Source organism: Sturnus vulgaris, chromosome Z (genome assembly GCF_052056855.1).
Source record: "Sturnus vulgaris isolate bStuVul1 chromosome Z, bStuVul1.hap1, whole genome shotgun sequence".
NCBI lineage: Eukaryota > Metazoa > Chordata > Aves > Passeriformes > Sturnidae > Sturnus > Sturnus vulgaris.
The window spans coordinates 72,374,238-72,400,703 of NC_142283.1; the positions used below are offsets into that span (position 1 = coordinate 72,374,238).

A 26,466-nucleotide genomic window follows, 5' to 3' on the forward strand; every position below is an offset into this window, starting at 1 on the left:
TCCAGATGCCTCGAGACAAGCCCAGGGGCTCCTGAGGACACTCACTCCAGAAAGCCTGGCTTGTGCTTCTGCTCGTTGTATGGCCCAAACTGGATCTGGCACTGGTGGCCAGCAAACTCACAGGCTTTGTCAAAGGAGACAGGGTGGGAACCGTTCAGGATGTCATCACGAGCCTGCGTGGGAACAGAAGACATCATTGTGGGCTGGGCAGCCATGCAGCCCTGTCATTGCTCTCCTCCATATCAAGCACGACATGTTTTATAGACTTGAAAGAAGTGGTTCTGAAAAACAGGAGTATGTAGGACCAGGCTCTTCCCTACAGGCATCAAGTCTGCGAGAGGAACACCAGCAAGATTTCAGGATGGTTCCTACCAGACAGAGCTGACATGGGATTCCCTGGGGAGCTCTGGAGTACACAGAGGATAGGGCTGGGATTGCCAGCCAGTGTTGGCTCTTACACAGGACATAACTAGGTATCCCAAAGTACCCTCCCATCATGGCTTCTGACAGCCACCAGCCTTGTCAGGGTGCTTTGGGAAGCTGTACCTGCACATAGAGCAGGTTGAGCTGCACAGGATCTCTTGAGTCCACGTTCTGATCAGAGTAGAAGAACTTGCGCCGCAGCAGCAGTGTTTCATTGTCATCGATGCCTTGTTCCCGCAGGGTCCGGCCGTGATCCAGCCAGTTCACTGCAGACAATGCCAGGGTGTGAGCAGGGACAGGCACCAAGGCACAGCTGGTCCCAGCCCTGGGGCTGCTTATGCCAAGCAAGAAATGGATGTCTGCCAGATGCATCCCAGCTCTCACCCTTCTGCCCTGTGCCCCCAGGCAGGAGATACTCTAGGGAGTATGGGCACATGTTCCCTCATCCATATGCTCCTCTCCACACCCTTGTCCCCTCACAGGGGTCCTTGCTCCCCTTCACCAAGGCCATCGGCACAGGCTGACCCCATTCCCAGCACATCCAGGCACCTACATTCATCATCTGTGTGCAATTTCTGCTTGAGCTTCTCCATCTTCTTCTCATCTCGCAGCAAGGTCTTGTCCTTCTTGAGGGTGCCAGTAACCTCTTCCTTCTTCTCTTCCATGATCTCCCGTACAAGTGAGTACTCATCATAGTTGGTGATGCCTGCAGTAGAGCAGAGAACCAAACTCAGCACGACTGTTCTGCCAAACACAGAGCATGGAGCGATGCTGGGGTGCAGAGCAGTGTCCCCTCCCTAGTGTCATGCACCCCTCAGACACCCCTGCTGCCAGGCCATCTGCTACAGAGCTGCTGCTGATCCCGCAGAAGCCGGTCAGATTCTGCCATTCTCTGCCCACCTCCCTTCTTCCCTCCTGTTTCTGCCCTCTCCTCACCAATCCGGGCACATATTGTCATGAGCATGTCCGTGACCGTTTTGGAGTCATCTACCATCACCGTTTTCACTGTCCCATCCAGCATGCGGATCTTCAGGGGCCGCTGCTTCTTCTTGTACTCCATGGTATCCTGCAGGCACAGTAGAGCACAGCTACTAGCAGTGGCACCAGTGCAGGGCACCCACATCCCACCATTAGGCCAACAGCTCCCCCCTGCCAGGGGCAACTGTGGGGGTGACAGGGTGTGCTGTAGGGCACAATGCAAGGCAGCACGGCAGGCACCCATACCATCTCCACGCTGTAAGCAAGACATCCAACAACGGAGCAAAGGATGCAGCTAGAAGGATGTGGAATGGATACTTACTCCATTGCGAAGCATGTAGTAGTCCAGAGCCTTCCCAGCCTCCAGCCAGATCCCTTTCTTTGGGTCTTCATCCGAGAGGAAGAGCCCAAAATCATTGGCTGAAAAACAGATAAAGTCTCTGACAGGGTAATCCTGAGCAGCACAGGGCCACCACGATGCCACTCTGTGGCCAGGGACATGCAGTGGTGCAGCCCAGTGCTTGAAGCACAGCAGCCCTGTGAATGCTGGAGCCTAAACCTAATAAGTGGGCAACAAAGCTGGCACACAAGCTCTGAGGTTTTACCACAGTTATCTATGGAAAAAATCATCTGTGGCATGCCTACGCAATATTGAACTTGGAACTGACAGAGACAACAGAAGGAAGAGCTTGCAGTTGTGGCTGACAGCTCTTTGAAATCTTCGGTGCAATGTGTAGTAGTAGTGAAAATAAGGTAGTAAAATGCTGGGGATCACCAGGAAGGGTGCTGGGAACTGGTCTATAAAATCTAGGCAATCCACACTTCAAAGACTCTCTGGTGGTAGGGTCTGCATCTCCTCAGGACACAGTACAGGTTGAAAAGATACAGAGAGATAACTCGAATGATGGAACCTTGATGTGAAAGACTAGGGGAGCTGGGACTCCTCTTTTTGCAGAAGAGGAGACTGAAGAAGAATGGGCTCAAGGCTTACAAGGTTTCAGAGGTGATGAGTAAATATCATTCACCAAATCCTGCTCCCTCAGGGTGGAGTGAAAGGGCTGCTGTGGAGCCTGGGCAGTGGCTCCCCAGCTCAGACCCACAGGGACAGGCCCATTTTCATGTAGAAAGAGGCCAGGACCACGCCTGGCTTTGCCCTAGAAAGGTCCTTCTCCACCTCTGCAACAATCCTGCGCCGCAGGCTGTCTTGGTTGGCTATGTTTATAACTCGTCATCTTGTTGGCAGCTTTCTTTGGGGAGGGACAAATTCCTGAGCCGCCCTGCGCCAGCCTGGCTAACACTGCCGTTAGAATCCTACTGAACAGGGAGCAGAAAAATCATGAAAGCTCGCCATCTTATTTTTGAAGTTTAAAAAAAACAACAAAAAACCAAACTGTTTTCAAAGCAAATTCCAAGAGGATAAATCCAAAGCTCTGAAAACTGAGCAGCTTGCCCCAGATCCACAGGCTGGGCGGGGACAGGCACTTCCTGAGACAGAGCAAGAGCAGAGCTGGAAACTTACACTGAAGCTCCCCCAGCCCAAAGGTGATCAAAAAACAAGGCAGCTCAAAAAAGGAGCCCGAGTGACCATGAATAAGGAGAGCAAAGAGAAGAAAGAGCTGCAAGGAACACATAGGAAAAGAAAGGCAGTGAGCAACTGAAAAGGAACGTAGGAATAAGAAGTTCTCTTTAAGGCCTTCCCCTTGCTGCTTTTTTTATAAACAGGCTGGCTCACACCCAGGAGCAGGAAATGCAATGCTCCTTCCAACACCACTATAGCCCTGCATATCCAAAGACATCCAGTCCCTTGCTGAAGCTGAAAGCCATGGTCTGCTGGACTGCTGACCAGCCGGGCAGGGTGTGAGAAGGCATTTCCTTTCAACCTCAAGGAATGTGCTGCTCCCAGATGTCACTGCACTCCCCCTCCTCTTCCCACGACTCTTGACCTCCATTTTGCTGCCTCTCCTCTGTGGCACAGCCGCTTTTGGGGGTTGCAGGCACTCAGGAGAGCCCCTGAGACAGTGTCCCAGAGCACCAACCCCCCCCATCCATGATGGGGACAGGCCACATCCGTGTGGGCGTGAGTCACATCATGAGCTCATGAGCCATAGGCTAAATTGTGAGCCTAGCGGCAGCAAGAAAATACTGGAGCAGAAGCAGCCTAGAAAGGTAATGGAGCGCCAGCACAGGTCTGGCAGAGAGCTGCCAGAGGGAGACAGACCCAGTGGGTATTATATATATCCCAAGAAAGGAAAAATTAACTCAAATGGTTTACTAATGTTTGCTATGACCCCTGCAACTGTTTAAACCCAAGTAGCCCTAGCTAGTGGTGATGAATGCAAGTAGGACAGAAGAGCAGAGACAGAAAGGGCAGCAGACTCAAATTGCTTAAAGAGTTATTTCACTTCCAAATGTGGTTTCCTAACTTCTAAACACATAAATGTTCTGGGCTGTCAAGGAGGGAAGTCTGAGAAGCTCAGAGCCTCACGTCAGCTAGGCAAGAGGACTTTGACCCCACTCCCCCTGCCCCACCACTTCACTGGGAAAGTGACAACCAGAGAGGCACAGACAGAAAAGAAAAGGGAGACTAGTGAAGCGCCAGGAGCTAAGCCACAGCAGCCCTGGCACGGCAGTCAGCCCCACCATGGACTTACACTGTCCTATCTGTGCCTCAGGCACCCGCTCACGGATCATCCGGCAAGCGTCGTACACCATGGTGGAGGGCTCAAACTGCATCGTCTTCACCACATTGCCAATGCTGATCTTCAGTGAGAGGGCAACCATGGTGGCGGCTGGGCTGTCCCCACTCCTGCGTCACCTGCCAGAGGAGACAGATGGGTGATCTCTGACTGCTGACCCCACCAGTGTGCAGTGTGCTTGTTCCTCCCCCTTCGGCAGCACCTAAAAGCCAGGACTTGGCTTCCAGTGGCAAGCAAGGGCTGCAGCCTGTGCTGGCGAGCCTGTGAGAGGTCCCACTTTCCAGACCCTGGAACCAGAGACCAGCATTGGGACCCCTACCTCCTTGTCTTAAGGTCCTAAAGCCAATTTTACTTGCCTGTAGGAGTGACAGCAGCTAGTACCCAACAGAGATACTGCCAGGGAGAGGAACTGAGCATGAGGGAGCACACTAGATAAGTTCTGAGAGGATGATGGAAGGGGTTATAATTAAACCTGCCATGACACAGAAGCCACAAGAGGAAAACCAAGGTTTGACCCAGAGCTGGCAGGGCCCTCCCCCAGCTATCAGGACCCCTAGTCATGTCACTAGTAGACGGTGCTGAGCTGGCAGCCTGAGCACAGAGGGACGGAAAAGCCTGAAGCTGCCGGGGACACAAGATAAGGGCACCAGGCATTGAATTCGCACGTTACATACAATTAGCTGGGAAAAGCACCATTTACACCCAAGGAGTGCTCATGAGATCGGGGTCTACAGTAGCAGATACAGCATCAACTCAGGGCATAGGACAATGCACAGGAGGGCAAGGGACCACCTGTGGCAGGTCTCATTGCATGGGCACACAAGAACCACACCATGCCATCTGAAAAAGGCCTCAAGCTGGGTCCAGCTTGAAGGATCAGCTTCATAGAATAGAATCATAGAATCATCAGGGTTGGAAGATGACCCAGCCCAACCACCCACGCAGCACTACCACAGTAACCCATAAATCACCCATAGATCATATCACCCAGCACCAGATCCCGATGCGTCTTAAACACCTCCAGGGATGGTGACTCCACCACCTCCCTGGGCAACCTATTCCAATGCCTCATCACCTTAACAGTGAAATTTTTTTTTCCTGGTATCTAATCTGAACCTCACTGTCTCAGCTTAGAGCTATTTCCTCTTGTCCTCTCACTGCAGGCATGGCAGAAGAGACTGGCCCCCATCTCACTACAACCTCCTTTCAGGTAGTTGCAGACTTCAGGCTTAAAGGATTGCAAAGAGCAGCTTCAGAGCAAGCACCCCTCAACAGAGCTCCAAAACACTAGCTCAATAACACATAATCAGAACTCCCATACTTGTATTGCAGAGTAAAAGCTGAAAGAAGTAACCGAAGTAAAAGGAGGTCGTGCATAAGTACCCCACTTGCCTGATGCAGCTTGTAAGAGCCCTTTCCTTCAGGTCTACCTGCTGTGAAACAGCTTTCAGCATTTTCCCAAGTTGCCAAATCCCTCAGGGTCCCTACCAAGTTCCTCTGCTCCTGTCCCACTGCTCCATGCCCTTTTCAATATTCCCTGCCCCTGTCTGGCCTCAACACAATGCCCTCCAGCAGTGACATGCCTTTTCCCCTCCCTGAGAGCCTGCTCATACAGAGGGAGTCCCCAGTTCCGCTGACCCAGGCTGCCTTGTCCTTAAACTCCAGTGATGGGAGGATGCAAGAGCACTGGTGGGATGCACATCTGCTTATTCTCTTTTAGATTGATCTGCTCCTACCAGACTTCCTATTATGGCTGTCAGAGAAAGCTGATCTTGCATCCTCAGCCTGGCCTGGGAAGGTTCTTGGGAAAATGTGCTGGCAGCCTTCCTCGCAGCGCAGCGGCACTTGGTGAATCTGTGCGTCCCTACCTGGCACTGCCAGCTGTAGTACCCCTGGGAGGGGGTACACCAGTGCAGGCTGCTCCCAAACACAGACCTGAGCAGCCGAGGGGCAGGATGTGTGTCCAGTTTTGGCCAGGGGCAAGTCTGAGGGCAGGGGCCCAGCTCCTGCAAAGCCATAAAGCCACGCTGGTGGTGCAGGGTGGGAGGCAGGGACCAAGGAGCGTGCCGCCTCCACCAGCACATGGAGCGGCTCCAGCTCTGCATTCCTGAGCCGTTCTGCAATGTTTCTGCGGAGGCCCGTGGCCCCCACTGTCTCTGCTGCTGAGGAATGAAATGCACTTCGTCTCTGGACTGAGGGAGCCCATCGGCAGAGGGAAGGAGGTGGCAGAGGCACCCGCTTGTGCCATTGCCATCTATCCGGAAGCACCGGCAAAGCTCTGGAGCTGAACAAATGAGGAACACCCCGTCATGGAAAGGGTTTTCCAAGTATTTTATATGCAGGGCGGGCTGCTGCGGTCACCAGGCCAACTTCTCTACATCTAAAAATATTCTCAAGTTGAGCATAAAGCTGCTTGCCATCCCTCTGCAGGAAAAGGAGAACATGCCACTGACAAGACAAGGTCAGAGACCATGGAGGAAGGAGTGGAGGACATTGGACAGTAGAGAGGAACTGAGAGCAGCCAGGATATCTGCCACTATTTCTGCATCCTCTTCTTGCCCTCACAACGCCACCCAAACCCAGGAATTGTACCAGAGGCACCCCTTAGCACACTCTTCACAGGGGTCACTGTGCTTCCCAAGTCTCCACAAGAAGACTGCTCAAGCCTTCCCACTCCCAAACATAAAAATGACAAGAGCTCAGCAGGGAAGATGCTGATGACATCAAGGAAGACCTCAGGGAAAAGCGAGATGGTTCACTTCAACTTCCATAGTCTATGGAAGAAATCCAGGCTCTAGCAGCTAAACTTTCCTGACAGTAGTGTCTAGAGCAGAAACATTCTCTGGTGCAGAAGGACACCTCCTCAAACTGGGGTGAGGTTTGTCAGCAAAACGTGGCAACTAATACACAAGGTTTGTAAATCTGCTGCATGGTGTGAGGGTATCAATGCAGGGCTCAGCCCCTATAGACCTCTCCTCTCTGGGAACCATGTGGAGAGAGAAAAGCTGGACTAGATGTAACAAATGAGACAGCGTGGGAGCCTGGCAGTGCAAACCAGAACAAAAAACCGAAAAAGACAGTGAAACTCAATCTGTCCCCCTAGAAAGAAAAAAACAAAAAACCCAAACAAACCAAGTCTCGATGAACACACACCAAATTTTTGCTGGCTCACCTCCAGAGAAAGCAAACCCATTCTCAGTCAAACCTATTCTCAATCATGTTGTCAGTATGCAAAGTAAGATAAGGCACCAGAGCAGCCGGATTACCACACTTCTGCATTTTATAGCAAGCTGTGTGCAACCCTTTTTGTACCACGGGCATGCTTCTGAGCTGATCCCAAGATGATGAGGGGGAGGGGGTAACCGTGATGGGGTCCCACCACTTCCCCCAGGAGCTGTTGTGGTTTCCTGCATCTCACCCCACGCAAGGTGAGCAAAACCAAGATGGTGGTGGTGGCGGCCTCCAGGCTCTGCCTGAGGGCAGGGTCAGCGCAGGCAGGGCTGTGGGCTGTGGGCAGACAGCACCGTGTGGCTCAAGGAAACACCGCGGCATTGCTGGGGACCACTGACAGTGAGTTTTTGGTCACGTGATGGAATTGCTGTAATTTGTCAGACGAGTTCACTGCTGCAGTAACGGTTATAGGGGAGGGTTTGTGTCTTAGAAAACAAAAAAAAAATCAATCAAAATTCAACTGCAGACAGTTGGAACACTTGTGAAGAGTTTCCAGAACAAGTTGCAAATCTCCAGATGCAACAGTTCTGCCATTTTTATTATGCTCTCTTTTAACCAAACTCCATTACCATCCTCTTTCGGAGTATTCCTTTTTTCCTTCTTTTATTATAGCAATACCAAATTTCATCTGGGAAAGGCCCCACCACCCTTGGACCAGGAGCTGGCTGCAGGAAGTTTTATCAGCTGCAAACCATCCCAGCACTGGTGTTTTCCAAAGGCACAGCCCAGTCAGTACAGCCACCTGCACAGCTAGGAAGACACCAGGCCACCAAAAGACAACGCCTGCAGCAGTGGCTTGGCTGGCATCTGCACTCCAGCACCATCAACTGCGTCAAAAATACAGCTGGGAAGAAGCTAGACTAGGTTCTGGCTGGGTTCTCCGGTGTTCTCAGTACAGGACCAGTATAGCAGGCACAGAGGTAGACAGGGCTCAGCCCTGCACCAGTGGGGAGGCTGAGCCAGCAGCCCCAGCTGGTTTAGTGTCACACGCTGCTGAGACTGTTCAGCCCAGTTCCTCTTTCCCAGCTGCATGTCCACGTCAGATGGGAGGACAGTTTCTTCCAGCTAAGGCCGAACTTGCTCCTGGGGAGCATGAGTGGCTGTCAAGGCCAGACACAGCACCTCTGCGACTACTCCGCTGTTATCCACGGCTAGGACAGGAGCATCTTCTCGCTCCTGCAGGGAGAGCAGCCCTGCTCTGCATGGGAAATGGGCAGGGGCTCGGCAGCTGGTCTGGAGGATGACAGACGCAGCCTGCCTGTCTGCTCACATGCACTGCGCTGCAGCAGCTCCGGCCATTAACTGCCCACGTTTTGCACACATCTCACATCCTGTCTCCTCCTGCTGGGCATACCCTGACGTCCAAAGGCATGGAGCACAAATCATGGCACCTCTAGATTGCCCATGATGAAGGCAGGCATGGGGGCCAGTGGGACTCCAGTCACAGCCTCTCCTGCATCCTCAGCAAGCTGGCTCTCTAACGCAGGACCCCAAGAGAGGGGTTGAGGTGCAGTGGATGCTGTCATAACCTCTGGAAAGCACTGGGTACCCTGATCCAGGCACCCATGCTTCCCACAACAAGAAACTTGCCCAACACTGTGCTGCTAGACAGGCAGAAATGTGAAAGAAAAAAGACAGCATGGCTGCATTTTGGGGTCATTTCACCCAGCAGTCAGCAAAGCTCAGTTCGGAAAAGAAGGACACCCCACAGGACCCTCTTCCCCTTTCCTCAGCCTTCACACTCCCCCTTTCCTAAATCTAATGGGATGTGTCACTTTGGGAAGCATCAGATTCCTGCTGCTGCCATTCAGCAAGCAAACTGAGTGCTTAGGTGGTGCTCCCCATGAGCCATCATAGATGCACTTAGCACTTGGGGGGTTTCATCCTATGACCTGGGGAGAGGCAGGTGATCTGAACCCTTTACTGGGCAACTCACAGGTTTTGGCAAAACTAAAGACCCCAAAAATATGCGCCCTCCCCTTCTCAGAAGCAAGGCTCGGGGAGAGAGAACGGAGTAAACAATTATCGCTACCAAATATGGGTCTAACAGCCAGCGATGAAGCCACGGCAAAAGCATGTAGACATCCTGCCGGCAGATTCAAAGGGATGGGGAGCTTGCAGGGACTCGGGCAGGATTCGGCAAGGAACAGGCAGAGAGAGGATGGGGCAGCGTTTCCCCCTGCTTGGTTAGTTGTTTCGGCCGAGACATGGTGGGGATCCACGCCTTCCCCGGCTGGGGCCAGTCCCACCCTGCATGGGAACCGCTCCAGCGCCCCATCCCGGGGCCTATGGCCCGCTGTCTGTCCTGGTGGGAACTGTTCCGGTGACCTCCCTGGCTTCGGTGTGCTCATGGGAAGCGTTGTGCCCTCGAGTCCCCACCCAAATCCACGCCGCAGGACACAGACACCCTTGCCACTTACTTTTCCCCACGTCCCGGCAGGGTAGGCGGGTGCCAGGAGAAAAGCGACGCCGGGTCTGCCCCAAAGGTTGCCCCACGGTCCACGGACCGATGGCCACGGCCAGGCTTGTCCAGTCCGATCCCCAGGGACCCCCGAGGTGGAGATGCTGGCCCGAGCCCGGCCAGGGTGGACTCCAGGCCCGGGCCTAGTGGGGCAGAGCAAGGGCAGGGCTGGGAATAACGTGGCCGGGGATAACGTGGTTGCGCCAGCCCGTGCTGCCCCGGAGCCTCCAGTGGGCTTCGGTGCTCGGGTGGCGGCGGCCCCAGGAGCGATCTGGGCACGCCCCAAAGTCTGAGTAAACCCCGGAAGCCCCTAGGTCACCGCAGACCCGCGTTCAAGCCCCGGCTGGAGCAGGAAAGCCCCGGTAACCGGGAAGCTGCTCCCACTCTGCCTCCCCGCCATTTACCGGGCGGGGTGCGGAGGCAGGGTCCCCGGGATATCCGTTTCCGGCAGCCCCCCGAGAGTGAGGGCACTGACGGTCCGCAGGACGCCACTCCGCAGCCCCCCTCCCCGGTTACCGGGACACCGTGTGTCCTCCGTCCCCAGTCCCCGTACCTTTGCGCGGGCAGGAGCAGCGCGGCGGCCCCGCGACGCTGAGGGGAGCTGAGCGAGCGGCACCGCCCGCTTCCCGCCCCCCCCCCCGCCGCCGCGCATGCGCCGGGGACACCGCGCGCCGCCGGGTGGCACGGCGCTGCTGTGCACGGTGCCCCGGGGCTGCGCTCCACCCGGACACCGCGCCACGGGCATCCTGCTCCCACAGACAGCGCTACTCTGTGCCCGCGCGGCCCAGCCCGACGCCTCGGGACTGGGCACGGTTCCGCGCCCGCGCAGCGAGGCCGTACTCCGCCCGCTGCTCACACCGCACCCTCAGGAGCCCACCCGCTTCGGGACACCCCTGACGCCCCGCATAACCCCGAGCCCACCGCCCTCCCCTCGAGCCCTCTGTCCCTTCCCCTGCTTTCCCCGCCCGCCCCGCGCTCCCGCCGCCCGCGCGCGCTCCCGCCGCCCACGCGCCCCCACCCAACCAATGGGCCACCGGGGCGTCAGCGCGGGAGGGGCAGGGGCGGTGCGCGCGGGGCCCGCCGGGAGACGGGGTGACGTCACCGTGGTGCTCTAGGAGCGGCGGGCTGAGGTGAGCGGTGGGAGCGCGCCGGGCACGACCGGGGGCCGGGGTCGAGGTCGAGGACCGGGGGTCGGTGTTCAGGGGTCAGGGACCGGGGACCGCTGCCCGCTGCTCTGAAGGTCCAGGAGGTCTGAGGATTCGGGTATCCGGAGTCCGGCCCGCAGACGGGGCTGGGAGAGGCTGCTTGGTTTTCGCTGGGTGGGTGTCCCCTCCCTTGCGCTCCGATCACCCTTCCTGCTGCCGCACCTGCTCCTCCTGTTCCCGTGCTGTCTGCCACGTTCCCTCGGAGGAATCTCCTCCGAGTCTGTGGAAGCCACGGGCCCTAGCATTGCCTGGGTTTGCCCAGCTCCTCTTCGTCTTGCTGCTCAACTTTCTGCTGACAGCCCTCCTCCCAGTCAGCTGGCACAACAGCCGTGGCTGGGGACTGCCCTGGCCCTCTGATTTTGGGTGTGGTTTCAGGTGGTTTAGGTGGCATTCTATTTTGTCTGGGTTTGTCTTTTTTTTTTTTTTTCCCCAGACTGTGAAACTTGACAGCTAGATGTGAGAGCTTAGCAGTGCTGATGGAGAGGTGTGATGGATGCCTGTGCTCCCACAGCCTGAGCGGTGCCTTGGCTCAGGCATCGCCCACCAGCCGGCCGGGCTGATCCCACTGAGAGCCATGCCAGGCCGCATCTCCTCAGGGACCGAGGCTCCTGGGCAATGTCTTGTCGGGACATAACAGCAACAGCCCGAGTTGGCACCAGACAAAGCTAAAGCTGCAAAGTGCAAAGGTGCCAGGGCGGCGTTTGGCTGCAGGTCTGTCCCTTTGCCCTCTGAGCACCTGTGGCCGCCTCGAGCCGCTGAGCTCTGCTGCTCTTGTGCTGCCGGGCCTGCCCTCCCTGGCAGCAGGGACGGCTCTCCAGGTCACCCCTCAGGGCGGAGAGACGTTTTACCAGTGTCTGATCTCTACAGTGAGGTAAGGAGTGTTTTACTTACAGCCTAAAGGTGTGCTAGTGACGTTCATATATATCCGTCTATTTGTTTATGACAATATTCTCTTATTTATTACAAGTGTGATAAATAGTGCAGTATTTTACAGCTGTCTGAATTAGAGTCATCATTTAGGTCTGTCAAATCACTCATTAATTACCCTTCAATGATCACTTAATCACTATTTGATTACCATTTAATTTCTGTTCAGTCATCTTTTACTTAGAATTTGATAATCATTTAATAATTAACAGAATCCCTTTAGTTTAAACCTCAACAATGACTGTTGTTAATTTTCCTGGGACAGGAAACTCTCCCTGCTGGGTGCACACCAGGAGGTAGGGCACCTTCAGGCTTCTGTGGAACAGCAGAACCTTGCATACTCTCCACACCATTAAGTCTGGGATTGTTTCACTTTTCCTCTCCTTCCTGCAGCTTTTATGCTTTGGGTGGAGAGTGGCTCCTGTGGCTGAGTCGCAATAATCTTTTGGGGAAAGTACTGTATTGTTTTCACCAGTGGTGCTATAATAGCCTGGCTGGAGAAGTATTTGTGAATTGACCATACCTGGTGTTAGCATTGTATGGGGATACTTTGTAAGGTCTGAGAGACACCTTAAAGCAAGGCTGGTGTCTTCCATTGTGCCTGCACTTACTTTGGCTGTCCTGCTCAGATGTCGTGCCCAGAGGAGCTGGATACCCTGGCAGAGGTGGATCTGCTTGACTTTCTCCTGAAGGATGATGCTCCCTGCCCTGAAATCCCAGGGGAGCAGAATGGTCTGCTGGAAGACTGGGGCCTTCCAGTGCCTGAGGTGAGCTCTTTTGTGAGGAATTGCTGCTGAGCTGAGGTTTAGGAGGTTTGTCTTCCTGCTGAGTAAAAGCTGTTCCTCTGCAGCTCCTGGACAAGGAGATGGATGACTTCATCAGCTCACTGCTGACCCCCTTAGAAGATGAACCAGACAGGCTCAGTTATTTGCCTGCCAACAATGACAGCAGCATTTCTGAGGACCAGCATCTGTCCCATTGCCTTGGTAGCAATTTTGCCATTCAAGACGTTGTGCAGGTTGATCATAACTACTCCCTTCAGGACTGGCCTGCACTGGAAAGTGTGAGGTCTGACATGGCAGAAGGAGATGTTACCATTGAGCTAGGTGAGTGGATGGGTAAGGGCTCTTTTTGTTCTGGCTACAGACAGAAAAGAGAAAAGCAATCCCATATTGGTTTGTTTTGGTGGATGTCAGGCAGTGACGGACAGAGCCAAGAGTAGAGGGTTTCTGCTGCTGTAAAATTGCTGTTTAATGCTACTCAGCTGGCTGGTCAGGTGCTACCTCTCTGAGGCCCAGTATTTGACTCACCTTTCCTTCCCCAGGGGCATGGGTGGGTTTGGAAAGCACCAGCAAGGCACTGGAACAGAGCACCAGTTCCCCCATTGCTGTTGCTGTGGAAGATGAACCCCAGCTTGTGCCTGGAGCCATTGTACAGGTACTGATTTCATGCTTGGTAGACCACAGCCTTTGCTTCTGCTCACATCTCTCCTTCTCTTCTGACTTGGCTCCTATGAGGGATATCTCTGAGGCAAAGCATGACACTGCTTTGGGAAAGCTGGTTCCAGTTCTTTGTGTTTGCTGCATGCTCTTTCTGGCCCGGGGTGGACTCCCTGTATTTTGCATTCTCAGTAGGCTTATTTTTGCTGTTTTCTAGTCTGACTTCCCAGAGCTGGTCCTCACAGAGGAGGAGAAGCAGCTCCTGGAGAAAGAAGGTGTTACATTACCAACCTGTCTGCCACTGACCAAAGTGAGTCCTCACTAGACAGACCACTCCTCCAGACAGACCACTCAAATGTGTCAAGTTGTTTAGGGGTTTGAAACTACAAGACAGTGCTTTGATGAGAATATTGTTGTCCAGATGCTGTGTTCAGGGCAGTGTTCATCTGGGTTTGGTGTCGTGCTTGCCAAGTGGCTCATGAGCTGCATGCTTTTCATTTCCCTTGGGTATTCCTTACTTTTGCTACGTCATGGAAGCTGCTGGCTGCATCAGCAGGCCAGGGTTTGCCTTGCAGTTTATTCAGTGGTGTGGGAAGAATAGAGGACACAAGCACTTGGGCTGGGCACTGAGATATGTGTGGTGTGAGAGAGTGGGATTGCCAACACCCCGAGATTGCTGTTAATGAGATGATCCTTGCAGGCTGAAGAGCGAGTTCTGAGGAAAGTACGTCGTAAGATTCGGAACAAGCAGGCAGCTCAGGATAGCCGTCGCCGGAGGAAGATCTATGTGGATGGCCTGGAAAACAGGTATGGTCACACAGCAGTGTCATCCAACACTGAGGAGACCCATATGTTCTTGTAGGGATCCTTGGCGGAATGATGATGAGGCTAAATTGTAGTTTCAATCAGAACTTTATTTTCCTATCATGTTATGATTAGTATAGCAAAGGATTAGTGATTACAATGGCACAGTTTTTCTACAAGCACAATCAATGTAGTGCAATCTATAAGCAGTGTAATACAGGATTTATCATACAATTTAACTTACAATTTCTAATCACCTGTATTCTAATGCATCTTGACTTACAATTTCTAGTCACCTGGGCCCTCTGCATATTGGATCAGATTTTAATAGATAGTTTTCTGTATAATATAATGATCGTAACATAGATTCAAAAATGATACAGAGGATACAAGGCTCTCCCTCAGTCATGGGAGGAAACAGGCAACAGTAAATGTGTACCGGAGCAGAGGGGTCCTGAGCGTCCAGCAGAAATTCTACTCCCAAGGTGCCCCTTAGGACTTTGTAATTGCTTGATTTTGTGGACAGTGCGCTCTATGCTGTTGTGTTTCCCTGCCCTGTGATAGGGTTGTCAGCAACACAGAGCTGGCTATGTGCCTGCGACCTTCAAGGCCAGTATGGGAAGGGCCTGGTGCCCGGGGACTTTCAGGCTGGTGTGGAGGAGAAGAATAATTCTGTTGGTTTTGGTACTTGGTGCACAGAACCTTCAGTGCCTGATAAGAAGGGGAAGGGTATGACTATATGACCTGGTGGGGCACAGAATGGCTACTCCCCTCCTGCATGGCCTTAGTTGTGGTGACCACATTGCTAGGTCTGGGAGCAGGGGATGCCTGTCACAAGCTGTTGTGCTGTTCAGCTGTTGGCTCATGTCATCCTGGGAAGAAAGAGAGGCTGGCCCTGTGAGGCAGCAGCTCTCTGCAGAGGGTTTAGAACATCAGGGTAAAGCCTGCCTGATGCTCTTCTGCTTGGAGATAGACCAGAGCTTTGTTGTTCAAGCCAGATAGCCGACCTGCCAGGTCGAATCGATTTTCCTGGCCAAGCTAGTTAGTCATACAGCATAATGTCACTGATCTGCAGGAGTCTACTTCTGCTTGGACTGAGCATCCCATAAGAATTAGTCCTGCTACTCTGCAGGACTAACAGGGCTTCATCCCTCCTCATATCTGGTATGAGGTGCTGCTCTCTGGGCTTTGTTGCAAGTGATACCAGCAGAAACCCCAGGACCAACTTTGTCTGCCGCAGCCACCCAAAGGTGATGACTGATGTGAAATCTCCACTGTTTACCAACAAAATCTCTGTTTTTCCCCCACACTTTTCGTTCTTCCTGAAAAGGGTGGCAGCCTGCACAGCTGAAAACCATGAACTGGAGAAGAAGGTGCAGCAGCTGCAGAAGCAGAACATGTGAGTTTGTCTTATTTGGTTTGTCAGGGGATGTGGTGGGGAAAGCTGTTCCTCTTCTCACTACTGTGACTGTAGAAGGTGGAGGGAGGTGTGCAGCTCTAGGTCCAGCTGCTGTGCTAACCTGCATTTCCTGCTCTCCTGCAGGTCACTGCTCAGGCAGTTGCAGAAACTGCAGGCCTTGGTGAGACGGTCCACCCCCAAAACTACCCGAAGAAAAACCTGCACCATGGTAAGCGGCTTCAGCTCCAATGTCTGTGGAGGAGTCTGCTGTCATCACAAGTTTGGGAGAGAGGCATTTATAGCATTTAGTGATGCCTGTCTGTCTCCTTTGCTGAGATCTGATCTTTCTATTTCCAGATTGTGCTTCTGTCCTTCTGCCTCGTTCTGTCCCCCAGCATCCGCTTACCCGGGAGCAGAGAGCCACAGCAGGAGCTCAAGGGTGAGTGCCCAAGTTGTGGCTGAGGTGCCTGGGTTGGGGTGTGGATCCAGGTGAAGTGCTGCCCTTCAGAGTGCAGCACCTTCCCCAGAGACAGCCTGAACTCTGGGGCACTTCAACTCCACATCCCCTTACTTGAGGTGACCACTAGGTTAGGCTTGTTGCCTCACCCCAGCTCTGCACTATTCCTCAGCCCTGTTGCAGAGGCCTGTTTGGAAGCAGGGCCCTGTGCCAGGGGCGGTGCAAGGACAGGAGAGTTCCGGTCCCTCCTGGAGCACAAACTGTACTTGTGCCTGGCAGCTGTGCAGCATCCTCTCCCCGCCTCCCTGGGAAGGGGAAGTCCTGGTTAAACGGTTTATCCTCTTTCATGGGCTCTGTGGTGGCTTCATGCTCAACACAGGAGGGTGAGAGGCTTGAAATGACAGGGTTGGCTCTACCTCTCTTACAGTGCTGTCAAGGCAGATCCGCGAGTTTCCAAATCAGAGAGCACCTGATGTACAGCATGAGACTGAGCTGGAGGGCTTCAGCCCAGAGCCTGGAGACCCCTTGCTGTCGGGCAACCTCAGTCAGTCATGGGAAGAGGGGCAGAGTCCACTTAACTCCGGTCCCAGATCTTTCAACGGCAACTCGTCCTCTGACCCTCCGGCAGCAGCAGGCTCCAAGCTGGGCCCATCCCAGAGCGACCCTTTGCCAGCAGCAGTGCTGGTGCCTTGGAAATCCAAGGGTCAGGAGTGGGTGGAACACCCTGACAGAGTTCTCATCCAGCAGAACCATGCCAACGAGATGTGACCAATGCTGCATCCTGCTCCTTGGGCTGATACTGGGCATCCTGTGGGGCAGGGGCAGAGCTGCACTAACAGATTATCTATCCAAGCAGTTTCTTCTGAATACTCTCCTGATTGCCTGCAGCTCAGAGGGTTTACCAGGGAGGAATCATTCTGACATTTTTAATCAGGCTCTATCTGAGATGGGACAGGAAATTCTGCGAACTTCGCTATGGCTGCTTATGTGGCTTGCAGCCCAGAGTGCACCCAGTGGCTTGTGGGGATGGGCTGTGGCAGGGAGGGTGGAGGCAGTTGGACTGAGGTGCCAATACTTGGTCTGAGTGGATGCAGTTAGCGGTGGAGGCCGCTGCCCTACTTCTTCCCTGCCCAGCTGGAGATGAGCAGGCACTTCTTAATCTGTGCTGTGGCCCCAGACGTGTCTTGTGTCACTGCCCCTTAATCCTGCTGTGCTGCCTGATTTCTCAGAGCAAGTTGACCTTCAGTGCTCTCACAGGAGTAGTCCTGCCTGCTGCTGTGACACACTCAGCATGTCGCCTGTTCCTGCTAGCTTTTGAGCCATGGCCGCAGCTCCCAGCCTGGCTAGAGAAGGTAATATGAAGTCCTTCCTGAGCCATGTGTGCTGTTTGCCTACTGTAAGGGCTGAGCCTTTCATCTCCTGCAGGCTTCTGGGCTTCAGGGAACAGGCATGCCTTGAGCCAGACTGCTGAGGCAGCATGTTGAGAGCGCAGCAGAGCTGCTTGCTCTTCTGAAGGCTTTCCTGGCCACAGGACAGTTTCAAAGCTGTGTCCTTGTGTACCCGAGCCTTCCTGTGCTGGCTGGTGATGCAGTCAATAGTTCTGGGCTGAACAGAAACACTTTGAGCTGTTGAGCAGTGTCTTTGCCAGAGTGCAGCTTAGTGGTACCTGTAGAGATCTTGTCCTACTGCAAGACATTCCACAGAATCATATAGAATGGTTTGGATTGGAAGGGGCCTCTAAAGGTCATCTAGTCCAGTTCCCCCTCCAATGAGCCGGGATAACTTCAAATTGGATCAGAATAATAATAGTTTCCTTATTAATAGAGTCTAAATAAATATTAATGGTGACTGTATCCTCTCTGGTGGTTTTGGCAAGGTGCTGGGCTGCTGGGTGAATCCTGCAGGCTGCACCTGGGGCTGGGAGCCTTGTGGGAGAAACCAAGGGGTGGCTGAGGCCAATCCGTCTCAGATTGATGCAGGGGAAATTGCGTGGCTGTGCAGAGGGGCTTGTTGAGGCACACTGCGGGTTTGCAGGGCTGCTTCTCTGCTCTCACCCCGTTTCAAGGGTGTGAAAGCACTCTTGGAGAAAAGTGTATATGGTGAGCACCCAGCACCCACCACGCACACACAAACCCCCAGCGCTGCGGAAGCGAGCAGCTTCCCCCAGAGGAAGCGCAAGGAGACAGTGTCAGCCTCCACCACTGCTTTCGTAATGGGGAGCTGCACAATCGCAGGAAGTGGAGCTGAGCCAGGGTGCTGCAACAGCCGCCGGGTGGGCCTTGCCTGCTGTGGGGTTGCTAAATTCAGGCTTGTCCCTGGGTCTGCTTGGGGTCACTGGGTCCATGGGAGGCACTGGCAGACCAATGGGTCCGCTGGAGGCATTTTGAGCTCAGTGTAGGATTTGGGGGCATGGCACCTAAGCAAGGCAGTGAGTGCAGGAAGCTTCACACTTGCATCCCACCCAAGGAACAAAAACAAACAACATATGAGACAACAAACATTGTGTATGGAGGGGAGACAGCCAAGGAGAGTCTCGCCCAGAGCCTCTGCCTCAGGACAGGTAGCAGCGTGCTCCCACCAGGGCTGGGTCACCCTGGCCAGGACTGACAGTCCTTGAGCATCACCAGGGAACCACTGGAACTTTCCCCAGGACGTGTGCATGGCATCAGGAAGGTCTAGGACCCCATTAAATTTCAGTTTATTTTTCTGCAGTTTGAGGCCAGGGCCCCTCCTGACTTTAGTTTCATATTTTTGTAGTTCAAGGCCAAGGTACGTAATGTCCTGTTCCCACTCTACTTTCGTTTTCGGTAGTTCAGGGTCAGTGTATGTAGTGGCCTGTTCCCCCTTTAGTTTCATTTTTTGCAGTTCAAGGCCAGAGTGTGTAGTGTCACTGATGTTACACAGTGTTCCTGACCCAGCACTAATCAATATCAAATGAGCCATATGAAGTAATACATGTGTGTATACGTGTAGTGTTGCCAGCAAGTTGGGAGCAGCCATGTGACCTGGTGTTTGCCTGGGTATGATGGGGTCAGTATTGCTCTTTGTAGCAGTCTGGCTTGCTTGGCCAGATGTCAAGAAGGGAGATAACTCTGGGAGAGCAGGCTGGGAGCCAGGTGCTGGGAGTTTTGGGGAGGCTTGCTCCATGGTCTCAGCTCATAATGACCCAGGTCTGCTATTTTTCATTGCTTTCTGTGTTCTCGTGCCAGTCCTACAGCAAGCAGCTGTGATCTGGAGAGAGGAACAAAGCTCAGCCTGGACCTCATGCCTTGGGTTAAAAGGCAGCAATGATAAAAGTGCTCATAATGAGTCCTTTGGCTGAGGATTTTATTATATCAAGCAGAGGAGCAGTAGCCACCTGATATTCCTCCCACCGTCCTTGTCTCTCAGATTCCCATTCTTTTTCCTAGCGTGTTGCAGGGATCAGAGTATGGTCTGCATGTGCCCTGGTGCTGCTTGCATGCACTCATACACTGACTCTGCCTTAAGTCAGTGTTATGTTCCCAGCCTGCGTCCCAACCTTGTTCCCAAAGTCCCTTGTTATGCCCAAAGCCAACCTATATCTCCCTTGTGTCCCAGCAAGTGCCTGTGTCAGCATTGTGGGACTACGCTGGCAGGCTGGAAGCATGAGCTTTACAGGGAAAAAATCCTAGACAGTCCTTGGCAAGTCCCAAATGGGTGTTGCCAGATGGAAAGGGCCCTTTTTGCTTGCTAACTCCTCGAGTATCAGAGTATCTTCTCTTTTCTGCGATAGTAATATATTGAAAATTGTGAAAGCATAAAATGAAATTTGCTTTCTATTGCCAAGGAAGTCCAGCCTGGGCTGTGTAACCAATGCAAAACACTTCCTGGTCATGGCTTTAAAGGAATCAGGTTTGCACTTTTAGAATAAATTAATTAGGGTTTCTCAGAGAGATGGAAAATTCAGTCAGTAGGACATCTTCAAGGGAAATCTAAATCCTGTGTCAGCATCCATCCTATTTTTATCCACTAGCACCAGCTGCTGGATATTGGTGGAAACGGAAAAACAAACAGAAATCTGCAAGGCAGTTTAAAAAGGAGCTGGAAATACAGTGATGGAGCCACTGCCTCCTTCCACCTATCACAGCTAGGCACCTCCTCCCTGGGCCTACTGAACCCTCAGGGGTCGTGTTAGGACTACTTTAGCAAAGAGTCTAAGGCAGAAGGCAGAGAAGTTGGGCTATGATGCCTAAAAAATCCATCCAGTGTCAGATGTGCCCTTCCCCTATTCTCTTTCCTTGGCCGTGACTGGACATCATCAGGGTCTTGGCTGGAGACATACCCCGTGCATTACTCGGGGGACACGGACATGCCGAAGGGTCTCTTGGGGAGGGATGTTTGGGAGCTTTCCCCAGGCCTGGGAAGGGAGGGCAGCTGGCAGCCGGCCACCGCTGCACATCCGCCGGGGCTGGGAACCGGAGGCTGACGGCTCTGCAAGAGTCATTTGCAACCGCCCGGCGCATTCAGGCATCCGAGAGCTTCCTCTGCTCTGTTCTCATGGGGAAGTTTCTGCAGTACACTGGGGCTGTGCCTTATCCTTCTGCCTGGCTACAGCCCGGCTTGTCCCCCATCCCTAGGGTCATCTGGGAGTGACCCCGAGGGACATGTTACTCAGAGCATAGCATCAGGTTTGCAGGCACGGTACTGCTGCACACTCCCAGGGAAGGGAGCCGGGACAGTCCCCATCCCCAGGGACCCTGCTGCCCTCAGCCTTGTTGTCTTTTTCAGTCCCAGTGCGACATGAAACCTCCCTGTGGGAGGGTGGCTGCTGGGTGAGACAAACCTCATAAGTTTGAGGCAGGGCAGAAGACAGAGCCAAGCCCTCCATCCCCACAGAAACCCTTTATTTTGCATCTGGTGAGCTTGCCTAAGAAAGCATGAACCTCTGGGCTGAGAGCTGCTCAAGTGCAGCATGTTGGTGCAGGCAAAGTCTGCCGAGGAACTCCCTGCTGTTCAGAGCCTGCTGGATTTTCCCACTTGCTGTTATTTTATCCGTGTGAAGATGCTGGTGCCAATCCTGCAGAAAACACTAAATCAGATGGGGTCATGTATGCTGTGGAGGGTAGAGGAGAAACTCAAGGGGAACACTGTGTGGCTGACTCGGGTACTACAGGTTCCAACAGCCTGTAGCAGAGGCTGTGCCAGGTGTTGGCATCTTTTCCTCCTCTCTCCCTGCTGTGGAGTGTGGAAAGAAGGTCACAGGGAGGGCCTGACCACACCTCTGTGTCCAGACCCCATCCTGGGATCCCCCATCTTGAGACACATCTGGCATGCAGGGGTGGACCATGTTACCTGGATGCTCCTTAGCCCTTGCATATCACTGGTGACAAAACCATTACACCCTCACAGTTCTCTCATGCTTCACCCCGTGGAATTTCTCCTTTCTCCAGACTGAGTTGCAGGAGACCTGGCAGAGGAGTAGCTGGGACCAGGTACTCACCGGGTGGCTTTCCAGTCCTCTGCAGGATTGTCGGCTGCCTCTCGCAGGAGCCACAGGGCATGCAGGGTCTCCTCCCCGTTGGTGTCCACATAGCATTGGCCCAGGAAGACAGTTGTCCGGGCAGTCTCTGAGTCTGGAAGGGTTTAAGGTGATGTGAGGCACAAGGTCACCCTGTGTCCTGCTGGCATTCCTGCTGCAGGACGATGGCCCCCTGCTGCCTACCTCGGAGCCGCCAGTTCACGGTGAAGGAGAAGGTGGGCTGTGGGGCCAGCGCTGTATCTTGCTGGGACCCCTCCAGTGGTGAGGTGAGGAGTTCCGAGTCGCCAGCAGCAGGTCCCGGCAGGTAAAATCCAGAGAATCTGTTGTCCTTGTCCAGGATGAACACAACCATCCGAGAGCTGGTGTCGCTCTGCCACGACCCGGAGAGAAGGCACTGCAAGGCCAGTGCTGTGGGTTGGAGTGACCAGGCAGGGAGTGGGGCATCCTGCTCCCACGCCCTCACTCTGGCTCTGTCTGGAGATGTCTGCAGCACTGCGTGGTGTGCCACAGACCTGATGTGCCACTGGCGTTACCATCTCAGTGTGAGCATCGTGCCTGAGCTCTGACTGCATTCAGCTCAGCCACTGTCCGGGATGGTTTCACCCACCCAAGGGAGAGTCAGTCCCCTCATGCTGAAGCAGTAGGTGCGCATGGCTCTGTTTGCCTTCCTCTGAATGATTTCCTACACCAAGAAGCATCCTAGCAGGAGTCCCTTCTTCCCAACCTCATCGCACCTTCCCTCAACTGCACAGCGCTGTTCCCATCAGTTCCAGCAGCCCAGCCCTGGCTCCCTGTTGAGCTATGATGCACCAGCAGCAGACTTTGGGGTCTAGCAGGAAGCCAGCACCGCATCCCCACTGTCATCTGTCCCCATACCTTCCTCTCCACAGGGGCAACACACACTGCCAGGGCGAGGGCGAGGACCAGGGCAAAAGCACTTCTCCCCATGGCTGCAAGGCTGCTAAGAGCTCCTCCCAGCCCTGCAGCCTGGCATCCTTTATAGGGCTGTAACTGGAGCCCCACCAGCACCAGGATGGCTGCTGTGAGATGAGTAGTTTGATGTCAGGGCGCCCGGGACAGGCGAGGGAGGTGAGAAGGTCTGCATGACCTGGCCAGAGCTGAAGGAATGCAGGAATAAGCACGGCTGTGCAGAGGGGTGGGGGCACAAGTTTTTTATAAGGCCCTATAGTAGCCTGGAAAGCATTAATACCTTCTTTGGGAAACTGCCTTACATGCATGAAGGCTGGAAATTACCACCTATTTCAACATTTACCCCCTCCCTTCTTTGTTGTTGCCACTGCCTGACCAGAGTGCTGCAGCTCTTCATGGAAGGGAAAGCTTACTCATTTTAGAAATAGTAACATTTCTCCAGCCTCTTCTGGATGTCAGCTGCTGATTTTGATACTTTTGCTTTTACTTTTATGAGAGTCAGAGGAAGAATTTACTGCAGCAGCATTACTGAGATCCCAGCGAGTGTGTTTGCTAAACACACAGAGCATGATAACCAACATTGTATTCACACATCTTCCTTGTATTTGCTGCTTTAAAGGACTTTTGATGTGCAAAATGACAGCGTGCACTGTCTTCCTGAGCTAAGCCTTTGCTGTGATGCCTGGAGCAGGCATATGACTGTGAAAATTCAGGTGAGATTCAGCTGAATCAACACCAGCTGTTTCCAAGACAGCAGTGTTTGGGGCAGGGCATGGCAGCAGGGCTGCAGTGTGCAAACTGGGAGCTGGGGAGTGCCCCTTTGGGGTGGGCACACTCAATGCCCACTGCTAGCCTTGTCACATCCTCGCATCCTGTTCTCAGCACATCGCTCTCTCATCTAGGTAGTCTCAAAAGCTGCGCTGAGTGGAAAACACCCCTCTCCTGATACATTCCTCCTCCTTTTTTATCTTTTTCAGTCCCAAATTCATGGTCTATCACAGGGACTCAGAGAAATTCCTCCTTTTGCTGTTGTCCTGCATGCCACACACTGTTCTTTTGGCCTGACACCAGCTCCTGCCTTTCTGTGCTGTTTGGCAGGGACAAGACACCTTGTTATAGATCCCAGGGTGGTGGCGGGTATCCTTCCACTTCATTGCACCATGCTGCAGCTTAGCTAGAACTGGGCCAGGTTTGATGGACTGTGTGGCCACGGTGCTGTCATTCCTCGGGCTGGGATACTTTCATAACACTTCCGCAAGAGACTTCCTCTTCACTCACCTGCCAAGAGCTTTGCGTCAAAAGACCTGACTAAGTTTGGCAGCTGTCCACAGGCAAATAGAGGCACTGCCAAAATGCAGTGGTAGAGAAGGGGAAAATCCCTGTGTATAACCCAGGGAGATGGGATGGGAGGGGATGGGATCTTTAACTTGTGCACATTTTGCTTTTGGTGCCATACAGCACAAAGAAAGTGTTTACTCAACATCTCAGATCTACTGATACTGCCTCCATTGCCTAGTCCAACAAAACATGGAGTCCCTGTACTGGAAAGGGTCTGGTGATAATGCATATGAAGGCACTGCAAGGAAGTGAGCTGAATTCAGGATGCTGCTGCTAGTTCTGCCACCATGAGGTAGGTGGGGAATGATGACACAGGGTAGAAGTTTGGTTTAGATGAGACTGGAAATGAGGCCAAGGAGGCAGATGGGTGGGATCAGGGAGAGATGCAGATGTCCCTGCAGAAGGGCAGTGGTGAGATTTCACCTCAGCAGGGGTATCTTTGAGGACAGAAGGTGTAGCAAGGATAGACTTTAAGAAAAGGCAACCACAGCTGATAATTCAAAAATTTTATTCTCAGTTGGGAAGCAGGTTTTTCTTGCCTTGTTGGGGGATCAGCCTGCAGCCAGATCATCTCATCACGGGACTGGTGAAGACACAGCCTCACAGAGAGGGGACAGGTTGGGCAGGATCTTTTCTTTTGTGGTGCGTTTGCGTGTGAAGACATTTCTGCCCACCCTGTGAGAAGTTAAGAGCTCCTGTGGGATGACCCACAGACACTGCCCACTCAGAGCTGCCAATGCTTGCAGCAGTGATGGGGTGTCCCTAAATGCCCCACAAGTTTCCTCAAGTGAGGACCCCTCTGTGGGATTAGTGTCCCCCATATCCCCCCACTACCTCGTGGCTTTCCAGTCCTCCTCAAGGGACCCAACAGCTTCACGCAGCAGCCACATGGTGCTCAACGTCTCCTTTCCACCTGCATCCACAAAACACTGCCCCACGAAGGCAGTGGTGGCATCTGGGAGGAAGCATTTATTGGGAGATCCATGGGGAAACTGTCTGCTTCCCCTTCCCCACAGTCCTCCCAGGCAGAGCTGCCCTCCTGCTCCAATGGCCACACAACCACCAAACCCATTCTGGGGGTCCTGCCCTTCCCTGTGGCTCCCTTGGACAAGGCAGGATTTGTAGCACCACATCCCACTTGTGCTAACGGGGTCTGGACCCACCATGATTGCCCCAAAGATGTTGGGTGAGGAGGGGCTCCCCTGTTCAAGCCCAGCATTGCCCTTTAGCCCCATGCTGTGCAGTCGTTGCTGTTTAGCTGCACCAAAGCATCACCCAGCTGAATTCCTGGCAAAAGAAAATTCCTGCTGGTTGCATGTGTGGCTTCCATTGAAACTCCCGTGCTGTCCCCATGTGCCCCAGCACTTACTGGAGAACTTATCCCAGCGCACAGTGAAGGCAAAGGTGGGCCAGCCCTCCTCTCCAAGCTGCTGCTGGGCACCCCTCAGGGGGGAGATTTGGGCACAGCCCCCAGAGAGGGTGACTCGTGTGAGGTATTGTCCCTGGAAGTCCCCGTTGTCCCTCGACACCGAAATCTCCATCAGTGAGTCCTGGTCATTCCTCCACAGTCCGTTCAGCTGGCACTGAAAGAATACAGCCACATACTCTCTGTCCCCACATTCAGAGGGACCCCCATTCCTGCTCCTGCCCCACATCAGGGGAGCCAGAAGCCCTGCTATGAGTGCAGCTGCAGAGCACTGGCTATCCCTAATCCCAGTTTGGGGAAATGCTTCCCCAGGGTGCTGCTGAGAGGATAGCAGAGCAAGGCCAGAGTGTCCCAACCCTGCAGCATGCACGGTACACCCAGACACAGACCCAGAAGTTGGAGAGGATGCCACAGGCATAGTGCTCCCAGGCACAAACCCCAAGGGAAGGAATGCCCTGTGCATAGCTCCCTCATGGGAACAGATCTTTCTGGAGGTGGTACCAGGTGGCAGGTGGTGATCCAGGGATACCTTGACTCTGCCTGGACTTGGATCCTGCAAAGCTCTCCTGCTTGTCTAAGCCTAAAATGACATTTAAGGGAGAACTCCTGGCTGCCCACACTGTATCCCAGTGCCTTGTCTGCCATGGTCCCACTGTCACCCATTCCCATACCTTCCTCTCTGCCGGAGCAGCACTCTCTGCCAGGGCCACGGCAAGGACCAGGATGAAAGCACCGCCCCCCATGGCTGCAGGGCTGTGAAATATCCAGCCCAGCTCCCCCTGCATGGCAAACCCTTTTATAGGGCTGTAACCGGAGCCAAGACGGCTGTCCGCTGCGGCGTGAGTGACCCGATGTCAGCGTGCCCAGGCCAGGTGAGGTGAGGAGGTCTGCCTGACCTGGGCAGCGCTGGAGGAACGCGGCGATGAGCACGGCTGTGCAGGACGATGGGGATGCAGCGATGATTTACACATCCGCTGTCCAAGAGGCTCTGCCGACCCCGTTCCTTGCTCAGTGCCGGAGCCCTGAGGGCGGGCACCGCCTGACACTGTCCCGCTGCCACCGACCCTAAACACAGGCTGCAGCAAGCGAAGTCCGGCCAGCTATGCTCTGCTGTGCTGGCTGCTGTCGTGTCTACCCCTCTCACCGTCCCCTCCTACATTACAAGTGCCTGCAGCTCTTTCTAAACTGTTTTTCGTCCTGGCTCTGCTGGGCTTTCCTTGGCTTTGGGACCTAAGACTGTTGCTGCAGCAGG

General features: G+C 53.7%; 4 protein-coding genes across 6 annotated transcripts in view; 1 reads left to right on the plus strand and 3 right to left on the minus strand.

Annotated features, from left to right (window-relative positions):
• Positions 1-10,410, minus strand: part of TLN1 (talin 1) — a 35,158-nt gene extending 24,748 nt beyond the window's left edge. The window contains exons 1-7 of one of the 2 annotated variants that reach the window (XM_014875535.2): positions 10,343-10,410; positions 4,053-4,216; positions 1,724-1,821; positions 1,360-1,489; positions 977-1,129; positions 547-689; positions 46-173 (exon numbers count right to left, since the gene is read on the minus strand). In XM_014875535.2, coding sequence (XP_014731021.1) covers positions 46-173; positions 547-689; positions 977-1,129; positions 1,360-1,489; positions 1,724-1,821; positions 4,053-4,182 — 782 coding nt within the window. In that variant the 5' untranslated portion in view covers positions 4,183-4,216; positions 10,343-10,410. Of the gene's footprint in view, positions 1-45; positions 174-546; positions 690-976; positions 1,130-1,359; positions 1,490-1,723; positions 1,822-4,052; positions 4,217-9,748; positions 9,889-10,342 lie in introns of those variants that run through there. The other variant, XM_088156502.1, reaches the window with a different exon arrangement.
• Positions 10,411-10,820: 410 nt separating this feature from the next.
• On the plus strand, positions 10,821-17,873 carry CREB3 (cAMP responsive element binding protein 3). 2 transcript variants are annotated; one of them, XM_014875583.2, is made up of 11 exons: positions 10,821-10,919; positions 11,428-11,865; positions 12,551-12,688; positions 12,772-13,027; positions 13,246-13,358; positions 13,578-13,670; positions 14,061-14,167; positions 15,495-15,563; positions 15,708-15,792; positions 15,921-16,002; positions 16,448-17,873. In XM_014875583.2, the coding sequence occupies exons 3-11, from the start codon at positions 12,551-12,553 to the stop codon at positions 16,786-16,788; spliced, it is 1,284 nt and encodes a 427-aa protein (XP_014731069.2). In that variant the 5' UTR covers positions 10,821-10,919; positions 11,428-11,865; the 3' UTR covers positions 16,789-17,873. The 2 variants fall into 2 exon arrangements, with proteins under 2 accessions (XP_014731069.2, XP_088012629.1); XM_088156503.1 differs by having other exon boundaries at positions 10,894-11,108.
• Positions 17,874-21,024: 3,151 nt separating this feature from the next.
• Positions 21,025-22,468, minus strand: LOC106852708 (avidin-like). Its single transcript, XM_014875481.2, has 4 exons — positions 22,397-22,468; positions 21,704-21,914; positions 21,482-21,614; positions 21,025-21,058 (listed from the first exon to the last, which is right to left on the minus strand). The coding sequence occupies exons 1-4, from the start codon at positions 22,466-22,468 to the stop codon at positions 21,025-21,027; spliced, it is 450 nt and encodes a 149-aa protein (XP_014730967.1).
• Positions 22,469-24,325: 1,857 nt separating this feature from the next.
• On the minus strand, positions 24,326-26,054 carry LOC106852682 (avidin-like). Its single transcript, XM_014875457.2, has 4 exons — positions 25,886-26,054; positions 25,158-25,371; positions 24,623-24,743; positions 24,326-24,463 (listed from the first exon to the last, which is right to left on the minus strand). The coding sequence occupies exons 1-4, from the start codon at positions 25,997-25,999 to the stop codon at positions 24,364-24,366; spliced, it is 549 nt and encodes a 182-aa protein (XP_014730943.2). The 5' UTR covers positions 26,000-26,054; the 3' UTR covers positions 24,326-24,363.
• Positions 26,055-26,466: the final 412 nt, after the last annotated feature.